At 39.2% G+C, this 11,185-nt stretch overlaps 1 protein-coding gene across 1 annotated transcript; it reads right to left on the reverse strand.

The window, feature by feature from the left end:
* Positions 1–626: 626 nt before the first annotated feature.
* Positions 627–2,006, reverse strand: LOC120224043 (polyadenylate-binding protein-interacting protein 1-like). The gene has a single exon (XM_039222272.1). The coding sequence runs from the start codon at positions 1,897–1,899 to the stop codon at positions 796–798; it is 1,104 nt and encodes a 367-aa protein (XP_039078203.1). The 5' UTR covers positions 1,900–2,006; the 3' UTR covers positions 627–795.
* Between the last annotated feature and the right edge of the window lie 9,179 nt (positions 2,007–11,185).

An 11,185-nucleotide genomic window follows, 5' to 3' on the forward strand; every position in this document is an offset into this window, starting at 1 on the left:
CTTTCGAGGACACCAGTTACTGGCTAGGGCTTACCATAATCCAGTATGATCTCATCTTAATTTGATTACATTTGCGAAGAGCTATTACCAAATAAGGCCGCATTCTCAGGTTCAGGCAGACATGAGTTTTGGGTGAACACTATCCAAACCCAGTAAAAACTTGCCCTGAATAGCGCAATAAAAGTAGTACTGGCCCAGATGTTAGAAGCCACAGATGTTCATTCTGCTACAGATTTTATGTGTATAGACTCTGGAGTTCACAGACAAGGGTTCCAATCTCAACTCTGTCACTTAACCTCACTAAGCCTCAGTATCTTCATCTATAAACTGAGAATAATTATACCATCTTTTAGGTTGGGATAAATAAGATAATTCATTTTAAATACTTGGCATAGTACTTAGCACACTGTAACTGTTCAGCAAATATTGGTTTTCTCCTAGCCACTCCCTCTTAGTTTCTCTACAGGAAACTTAAGTGGGTTTATTTTCGGGATACCTCAATCTTTATTTATTTATTTATTTTTTAATTTCAAAATCGATTTTATTGCAGCCAAAACAGTGGAATTAACTGTACATAATAAACTATTATATATATATATATACACATTTTAAGTTATAGAGAATAAAGTTTATTTTGGCAGATAGTGTTAAACAAAATTAAAGTTGCATACATTAGTAACATAACTCAACATCCTTAATTTGGTATAAGTGTGACACATTTTCCTGCTTTCCTGTGTTCTGCTAAATCACCATAACCTAAACTGCTTTATAAAACTGACACGATGAAATTTAGCTTTACTGTTTTCGCTTACGCTCTGATTCCAAACAAAACTTTTCATAAGCTTCTTCTATCTCTGGGTCCATCTCATCATCAATATCATCCAAGTATGGATCACCAGCCCCTGATAAATCTGTCCCATTTTCTTCATAACCTGGAAAAAAATCTTCTCTTTCAAGTAACTCTTGATATTTCTCTTGATAATCTGGATCAGCTACAGTGAAAGGAACACCATCAGAGGTATAAAATGTTGGTTCATTCATAAAATAATTAGGATCATTTTCAGGTGTTGCTTCTCTGTATGTTGAAGTTGCGTGGACTCTACCCCAGTTACTTGACCGGAGTTCTACAAGCTTCAAGAGCATCTGTTTCACGTCCCTGCTGCAATTTGCATCTAGAACCACATTTTCAATTCTCTGAATAATTTCTTCCGTATCAGTCTTTCCTTTTTCCTTCCAGGCATCTTCCAAAACTGACCCTGTCAACTTCAGTAATTTTACTGCACAAATTAAGTTGTCATCCATAGGATTGGAAAACAGGGCATTCAGCAACTCCCGCAGACCAACCTGAAGAATATCTGCTCTTGTAACCTGTCCATTTGTTCCCTTGATCTCCAAGTTAAGATAAAGTTCTCCCAAGAAGAGTACAAATGCATGGAATCGTTTTCGAGTCACTTCATCCCCCTTTGCAGCTTGATCTTTAACTTCATATTCAGTCCGACACCTTTGAAGCAGCAACTGGCGAAAGTTGCCACTCTGTGGACTAATTGTCAGATGATGGGACAGGTAATTACACAGGCGAGCTCCCATGTGAGAGAAATTTGGGATAGATGTGGCCTGTTGATAGATGAGTTCTACAAGTTCTTGCAAAGCATCATCTCTTATAACCCAGTCATTCAGGGTCTCTGCAAACTGTTCAATTTCAGTTTCAAAACTGCCAGGCTGCTCTGTAAGATGATTCAAAAAATCCTGAACATATTCTGAGAGAGTGGGATAATCCTCACAACCATCTTCATAGGATTCTGTATAATTAGAAGAATAACCTGATGGGTAAAATTCAGGAGCGTTCACAGACAGCTTGGACATCAATACAGGAGCTACAACCACCTGGGGTTTAGCCATTGCTGACTCCAAGTTTTGCTGTGGGATATTATCCTGTGAACTAGGTGGAGCTCTGAGGGGCCTCGTTTGCTCCTAGGCGGGCCTGACCTACGCGGTGGCTCTCAGGAGAGAAGTGCCGGGATACCTCAATCTTTAAGTTCTGATGGCTTCTTTGAGCTATTTCTTCTTCTTCCTCTGACTTACCCAATTCTCATTCCTTTCCTCTTTAACGATTTATCCTCTTCATTCTGGTGTTTCTTTTTTTCTCACCCATTCTCCTCCCAGTGTTTTTCTCCCCATTCTTTTTCCTTGCAGATAGGATGACATTCAACCTGTTTGCCCAGGAACATCCCACTTTATGCCTGTTGTACCAATGTAGTTATTGCTAATACCCCCCCTTACTCTCAAAGTGTCCTGGCTTGGGTAACAAGTTATAGGGTTGCCCTACTCAGAGTGCTCATAGCACTTAATTCTATCATTGCCTGATTCACAATGATGTTGTGTTCTCATTGTATTGTAAGTCTGTCTCTTTGGCAGAACTTAGGGCAGTAATTGGGAATGATTTTCCTCAGAGCCTAGCATATACCTGGCACAAGGGAGGTGCTCAGAAATGTTTGTTGTGCCTGAGACTGTTCTTGAAATTTTGCTTCTTTCATTCTGTGCATAGCAGGTGCTCAATATATAGTATTTATTACTTTTTGTATTTATTAATGGAAAACTTATTTATTAGGTTTTTATTTTAATTCCAGTTAGTTAACACAGTGTTATATTAGTTTTGGGTATATAATATAGGGATTCATCATTATGTAATCTTTACTTATCTTTTAAACAAATATTCTTTTTTAAAAATGCTTATTTATTTTTGAGAGAGACAGAGTGAAAGTGAGGGAGGGGCAGACACAGAATTCGAAGCAGGTTCAGGCTCTGAGCTGTCAGCACAGACCCCAGAGCCTGATGCAGGGCTCGAACTCATGAACTGTGAGATCATGACCTGAGCCAAAGTTGGACACTTAACCGACTCAGCCACCCAGGTGCTCCGATATGTAATCTTTAAATGGAAGTAGATTTCTGCTCATTTAGGAAAGTGAGAAATGAACCCAAAAGAACATTGCTCCTCTCTCTGCCTTCCTTTATTTGTGATCATCAGCTCAGAGATCTCATTTTACCTACAGATTTGTGACTCATTTTTTCCCTCTTGCCTCACCCCATCTATTTTAATTCTTTGAAAACTGGAGTTATCCTTTTCAAGACTCCTGTGCGTGCTGTGGTGACCTGCTTTCCAGTTGCTGGGTGCTTTAAGCAAGTGTACCCTCCATGATTAAAATCTCCTCACCGCCCTGAGATCCTGAGGCTTTCTCTGCTTTGTTGTCTGTTTCAGAAGTACTTTATCTGCCATCTTGTTTCTACCTTGGAGGCCACACCCTCTGCAGATTGCTCCATCCTGTGGCTGTGTCTATACAAGTGAAATTAAGTGGCTAATCAAATTAATGATAGGTTAAATTCAGGGCTCAGAGTCACTTTTGCCTGATTCTTTTTATTGCTGTCAGTTCGTTGCCTCAGCACCCCACCCCTTTTTTGTTTGTGCATCAGGATCGCCTGTGCCACAGGAGTATTTTCTAGGTCTTGTCATTTAGTTCAAATGATGGAAAACATTTCCCTTCTTGAGGAATTGTGAAATCGAATCCACCTGCATTGAGTAAATGGGTTATTCTTCCTGCTGGTGGCTGAAAACCATCATTTATTCAGCTTACACCAAACAATTACTGAGAACGTACTAAATGTAAGTAAGGATACCAATGGTTATTACCTTCAGGGGTTCTGTAGAGGTTGTGGGGTGTGCTGCTCAAACTGACATTCCTGACAACCTGCTATAAGGGGTAGAGTTGGTGCAGTCTCTAGCTGCAGCACCTGTGGATCAGCCCCTGCTTTTGTACCACCAAGCCTCACTCTCCCTGGCCTTCTCTGACAAGAGATTAGGGGTATTAGAGACAGACTGACAGCTGGCCGGATTCCCAGCCAGCCTTGCTTAGACTTTTTTTTTTTTTTCCCAAAGTGGCACTGCAGTCTGACCCTCCCCTCACCCTTTCCTTTCTCCTTTTCTTTCCCAAGGGCCAGGTCTGCATCATGGTCTGAAGACTCTTCCCACTTAAGCTGGTTGCTTCTTCTTTTAATTTTTTTCATGGGCATTTCTCCTAAGAAATCTCCTGTGTGACTAATTTTGTCTTGGCATCTGTTTCTTGCAAGAGTCGAGTTGACACAAGTTCCCAGTCTAGCAGTGTAGATGAAACACGCACAAATAACACAGAATACTCTTCATCCAATGCATCTCCAACACTAAGTGGTAGGATTAAAGTACAATAGGGACATACAATCTTTTATTTTTAAAAATTTTCATTCCAGTGTTGTTAATGTACAGAGTTCTATTAGTTTCAGGTGTACACTATAGTGATTCAACAATTCTAAATAGTACTCAGTGCTCAGCATGGTAAATGTATTCTTAATCTCCATCAGCCATCCCTCCATCATTTGCTCTCTGTATTTAAGAGTCTGGTTTTTGGTTTGTCTCCCTTTCCCTTTGTTCATTTGTTTCTTAAATTCCATCTATAAGTGAAATCATATGGTATCTGTCTTTATTTAACTTAGCATTATACCCTCTAGATCCATCTATGTGGCTGCAAAGATTTCATTCTTTTTAATGGCTAAATAATAGTCCATTGTATTTGTAATACAATCTTAGATTGTATGCCATTTCCTTGAGGGCAGAGACCATGACCAATATAATTCTGAGTTTTGAAAAACACTTTTGTCATGGGTGATAAAGAAAAGCACTTATAAGGAGACAGTAGTAGAAGAAGTAGTAATAATAATTTGAAGGCCCCCATATGCCAGACATTAGGTACTTTCTAGATATGTTTTTTTCATTCTCTAACAACCTCACAAAGACGATAATGTTGTTATGCTCATTTTGCAGTTGAGGAAAATGAAAGCAGAGAGGTTAAATAAATAACTCAAGTTCACCCTAGATCTAGGGAGTGACTGTGCCAGGGTTTGGATTCAGGGACCTCTGAAACCCTGGAATTTCCCTTGCTCTCATGCTCAGTCTTAGAGGAGATCTTTAAATTTAGGCCAGGTCTTAATCAACCTGGGAACTTAATCAACCTAGGAACTTAATCAACCTGGGAACTTAATCAACCTAGGAACTTAATCAATCTGGGAACTTTGAGCAGCGTCACTTTGTATGGGCTAGAGACAGGCTAGATCAGTGTCCTGTCCATGGGTTATATAAGAATTTTATATGATATCTTTAGGAATTTTGGAAAGAAAGATGATGTCTTTAAGATAGGTTTCTCCTTTCTTGTTAGATTCTGTGGTCTAAAGTTGCAGAGGGAGAAAATATCAGAGAAGCTAGACACAAAAGACCTCATTTGTATGGACCTATTTGTACGGAATGTACAGAATAGGCAAATCCATAGACAGAAAATAGATTAATGGTTGCCAGGGACTGAAGGGAAGGGGCTGGAAGTAACTGCCAGTGGGTGTGGGGTTTCTTTCTTGGGTGACAAAAGTGTTCTAAAATTAGATAGTAGTGATAGTTGCAAACCTTTTGAAATTTTTTAAAGAAACCACTGAATTGTGTATACTTTACTTACTTAAAAATTTTTTTAACGTTTTATTTATTGAGAGACAGAGACACAGCATGAGCATGGGAGGGGCAGAGAGAGGGGAAGACACAGAATCTGAAGCAGGATCCAGGCTCCAACCTATCAGCACAGAGCCTGACACAGGGCTTGAGCTCATGAACAGCAAGATCATGACCTGAGCAGAACTTGAACACTCAACTGACTGAGCCACCCAGGTGCCCCTGAATTGTGTGTATACATTTAAAAGGCACATTTTTATGGTATGTGAATTATATCAATAATAATTATATGTATATGCAGCACAGAAATTCTTCCAGACTCCTCAAAAACTCAAACTATTGAGTAAGGTGAAACTTCTCACATTACAATTGTTTATTGTTAAATTAAGTTATGATTCATAATTCTTATCTTGTCTTCTAAGAAGCTGAATAGATTTCCTAGTCTAAAATGTGTACATAAAATCTACCCTTTTAGACTATTCTCTTTTAAGGTTTCAAAGCCATCTATTAGGATGGGGGTGTCTGAAGTCAATGGCCAAATTCTCAGCTCTGGACTTGGTCCTGAATCTAGTTGTCAGACTCAGATGATACTCTAATGATTACAGCACCAAATGACCTAGACAAGACTCTTGTTTTCATAGTTAGAGTTTGAGCAATTTCTGTCCCCAGGTGCCTGGCGAGGACATTGATTAAGACATCCCTGAATATCTAGTTGGAACCCAGGAGCTGTGGTTGTGCTCACTGCCAACACTACACACTCAGTTGGTTCCCATAGGTGAGGGAACATCCTGTTCTTGGCAAAAGACAGAGAAGATTTTATTCTCTCTATAATTCCCTTGTGCCACTAGGTGTGGGTGCCTCTGCAAGGCTGGGCTCCAGACAGTCTTTCCATCCATGTTCCACCCTTAACTATGTCAGCCAGTTGCTGTAAGATTCTGGAATGTATTGGTTGTAGTATGTGTCTCAAATTTTTTAGCTGTAGGAAGAGGTTAATGACACTGGACCCAGATGTGCCTGTGTGGAAAGAGAGTTTGAAGGGATCTTATGAATCATTATGTCCAGCAGATTTAGAGACAGGAAGTAACACAGGCAATTCATGGGATAGTTGGGATTAAATCCAAGTCTCTAAATTTCTAGCCTAGTGTTTTTTCCATATTTCCTTGACCTCTCATAAGTAGCTATGTGGTCAGAGAAGTGGAAGAAATAGGACATGAATTGATTTATGAACTCAGAACCTTCTGCTAGACTATATATGTAGCAACTTCCTAGTCTTGCCCCTATATTTCTTTTTTTTCTACTTTTTCTCTGGGCTATTTTCTACATGTTTTGAGGATAAGTTTCCAAACATTTCTGAAGTAGAACCTCATAATTCAATTCATTTTATCTCTAGTCTATGCCACAAACACTTTATAAGTGTGTTTTAAGAATTGTGGTGATATTTTGGGGGTAAAAGATAAGCAAGACTACAACCCAACCTTGAGGCACTTGCACTCTAGAAGAGGAAACAAATATAAATATACACAGAATAGTTGCACAATTGATAAACAGAAATATATTGAGCAGAGAAGACGGAGTGAGTAACTTCAGGGCATGAAGAATCAAGGCAAGGAAATGAGGGTAGGCTTTATAGAAGGGGTAGCATCTAAGTTGGGATTTGAAGGAGAACAGCAATTGGAATAAAAGAAATTACATGCTTAGTTTCATGCTTTTACTCAGGTACTAATTAATACATTTAGCATAACAAAATTGTGTTGCAAATGCTCCTGGAAGACATAGATAGGTACAATTGGAACTTAGGCTTTATAAGGAACACTCACCAAGAATGTTTAGGACTTGGCTCAGAGACTGTTTAAATAACACACCTTTATTGAGAAGGCTAATGGCAAGCACTCTTGTCCCTATAGCCAGATAAATGATGGGTATGCCTATGAAAGTCCAAGGGCAGCAACAATATTATTAATGTTTTTGAGCTTTTTTAATGTACCACACTTTGAATATATTACAAGCATTATGTGATTTAATTCTCACAGTAACCATATAAAGCAAGTGCCAGTATTTTTATAGATGAAGAAACAGAAGCTCAAACAGGTTAAGTAATAACTTGCCTAAGGTCAGAGAGCTAGCAAGTGTTGAGTCAGAATTTGAACCCAGGACTATAACTCCAGGGACTAAACTCCTGATGCCTACGCTGTGTCATGGTGAGAACATAGTTGGAATATGAACTAGACTTCACCTAAATCCTTTAGATTTGCCCCATAGAAAAGTCCCAGCCATGAGAACATAAGAAGTTCATGGGATTGGACTGATCAGTGAGTTACTTGCTGAATTCCTGCAAAGTGTTTAATGCTGTGTGAGGCCATGTTTAAGGAATGCAGAGAAACCTGAGCTTAAACCCTGGAGGATTAAAACCGGAGAATAAAAACTAAGGCCCTGAGAGAATGAGTGCCTTGGCCAAGGTCACATGGCTAGTGAGTAAGACCCAAAACTTGAATGCAGAATGTTTTAAAAAAAGATTCGATCTTTAACTAATCCCTATACCCAATGTGGGCTTGAACCCACAACCCTGAGATCAAGGGTTGCATGCTCCACCAAGAAAGCTAGCCAGGCACCACACTGAATGCAGTACTTTTAACATTGGTACCAGTGCTCTTTCTTTTACAATTCTTCTACACAGATCTTGGCATTCATACATAGAAGAGTTAGCTCCTGTAGGACTAGAACCTAAATAAACATCTTACACAACTTTTAGGGTCAAGGTTTTGTATTTCTTTGTGAGTTGGGATATCTTATGCCTAAAGTCTACTGATGGTGATGTCAGAAAAAACCCGTTTTGAGACTGTGAGCCAGAAGGATATCTAAGTCCTTTTTGATATGACTTCTTACCCTCTTTTCTACTGTTTTTGAAATCTGACCCATGAACTACTTGATACTTTTGATCTGCACAGCTTACTTTTCAAAATCATGCATGTCCACATTCTTTCCGTATTTGAATAACAATACACCTACAGAATGAGCTAAGCTAGTTTTCATTTAGGGCAGAGTTTAAAAATCCATGCTTGGAAGATCTTAAGTTGTATATATTTCCTGACTTCAGTGAGAAAATTGATTACAGCATTGGCCAACAACAACAACAAGATTGAGTTGAAAGCTAGAGAAGGAAGTCAGGAAAGGAGACTGCTCATGTGTGATATTCTAGAACGCTAGTAAACTATTTGATTCATATGTTCAGATCAGAACTGTGAAGGTTTTATGCCTCATACAAGATCATGTTTTGAGGTATAACTGAGACCAGTTCTATGACCAACAAGTGACTGGAGGGGCTTCAGAAAGGGTTTCTGAAGAAAACTTTTATCTACATCTGAAATCTTACATTACAGTTTCATCCCTGTGAATGAAATCTCCTAAGACAGTTTTCAGGAGTTGTGTCTTAAAACATAATTACCCTCCAAGGTAGTAGCATGTCATACTCTTGCTTAATATCTCCATGATTGGCTAATAATTCATTTACCATTTTTGGGGGGTTATGAGTTCTAAGATTGTCAAGCAGGAATGACCTTAGACATCACTGAATCCCACCCTCTCACTTTATAGATGAGGGAACTGAGGTCCTCAGAGGTTAAATGACTAAGATTAATTAAAAGAAGAGGAATAAGAAATCAGAATCTCTATTCCCATCCATTTTTTTCTGAAAGATAATTTAAAAAAATTTCTTATATAAGGATACATGAATATATATGTGTGTGTAAGTATACATATGTGTATCTGTTTTCTCCATAAAAATTTATATAGTATCAGAGAATTATGAATGATTAAAGAAAGCTTAAAATCCTCTTTCTCCTTTTTTATTTTTCTGTGAGAATATTGTTGGGCCCTTTTCAATGTACATATGTACATGAATATATACATAAGGAAATAATGAAATCTGTTTTTTCTAAACATTTATTTATTATTAGTGAGAAACAGAGAGAGACAGAGCATGAACAGGGGAGGGGCAGAGAGAAGGGGAGACACAGAAACTGAAGGAGGCTCCAGGCTCTGAGCTGTCAGCACAGAGCCCGACGCGGGACTCGAACCCACAAACCATGAGATCATGACCTGAGCCAAAGTCAGACGCTTCACCGACTGAGCCACCCAGGCGCCCCAAAATCTGGTTTCTTAAATATTAATAGAGCTTACATTTCATATGTTCTGCAGCTTGCTTCATTTTTAAAAATTTGTATTTTTTGTATAAGTAATATATACATATTAAAAAATTCAGAGGATTAAAAAAAGTGAAAATTTTCTCACCTACCTCTGTGTCTCAATCATGCAGTCTTCCTTGGAGGCAACCAGCATTACCAGTTGTACTGGGGCGCATGGGAGGATCAGCTGGTGAAGCGTCTGATTTCAGCTCAGGTCATGATCTCATGGTTCAGTTCATGAGTTTGAACCCATCATTAGGCTCTGCTCTATAGCACAGAGCCGGCTTGGGATCCTCTGTCTCCCTCCCTCTCTCTGCACCTCCCTTGTTCTTGAACGCTCTATCTCTCAAAAATAAATAACATTAGAGCCCCCCAATTTATTGTATGTTATACATATTTATTTGTACCTTAATTTAATTTAGTTTAATTTAAAAATTTTAACGTAGGCTCCACAGCTAGCATGGAGCCCAACATGGGGCTTGAACTCACAACCCTGAGATCATGACCTGAGCTGAGATCAAGACTTGAAAGCTTAAATTGTGGTAGGGTCCCCTCCCTAAGGAAAGAAAAAAAAAAAGAACGTCTCAAGGCAACCTTGCTATTCATATATGCGACAACATCCCTCACAACCTTGTAACATGAGATTACTTAATCAGACTGCATGTTTGTGTGTTACCATATATGGGAGACAAAGAAGTAAAAAATATATTAAAAAACATGCCGCGTGGCATTCAGGGCTCAGTTCTTTGGGCACCAACCCAACTGAGCGGTGCCGGCAAGAATAAAGTTGCTTCCTGGAAAGAAAGCCTCTGTGTCAGGACTCTGTGTGAATGACTGAGCCCCACAGGTGCCCCTGTACATGACTTTTTAAAAAGCTGAATATTTTCTGGAGATTGTTCCAGGTTAGCAGATAAAACCCACTTTTATTATTTTTTTAATGTTATTTTAAAAATTATTTATTTATTTATTTTTGGTGCAAAAAGGAGATTTTATTAAAGCACTGGGACAGGATCTGTGGGCAGAAAGAACTGCCCTGGGGTGGTGAAGAAAGACTGATTGTATACTATGGAGTTGGGGGAAGTAAAGACAAAAGGGAGTCTCCAGGCAGACTCTGATATGTCAAAAAGGCTCTTAAGATACCTGAGGCCTTACTATTGTCAAACTAAGATTTTACTTTACAGAGAGAAAGAGCATGCATATATGGGAGAGCTGAGGGAGGGCCTGGGAGGAGGGTACAGAGAGAGAGAGAGAGAGAGAGAGAGAGAGAGAGAAATTGAAAGAGAGGGAGGGAGGGAGGGAAAGAGAGAGAATGAGAACAAATCTTATGCAGGCAGGCTTTATGCTCAGTTCAGAATCCACTTGGGGCTTGATCCCCACAACCCTGGATCATAACCTGAGCTGAAATCAAGAGTTGGTCACATAACTGACTGAGACACCCAGGCGCTCCTTAATTGCCTTTCTTTTAATGGTGAGAGCAGTACGTTAT

This window comes from Hyaena hyaena, unplaced genomic scaffold (genome assembly GCF_003009895.1).
Source record: "Hyaena hyaena isolate Hyena2069 unplaced genomic scaffold, ASM300989v1 scaffold_1095, whole genome shotgun sequence".
Taxonomy (NCBI): Eukaryota; Metazoa; Chordata; class Mammalia; order Carnivora; family Hyaenidae; genus Hyaena; species Hyaena hyaena.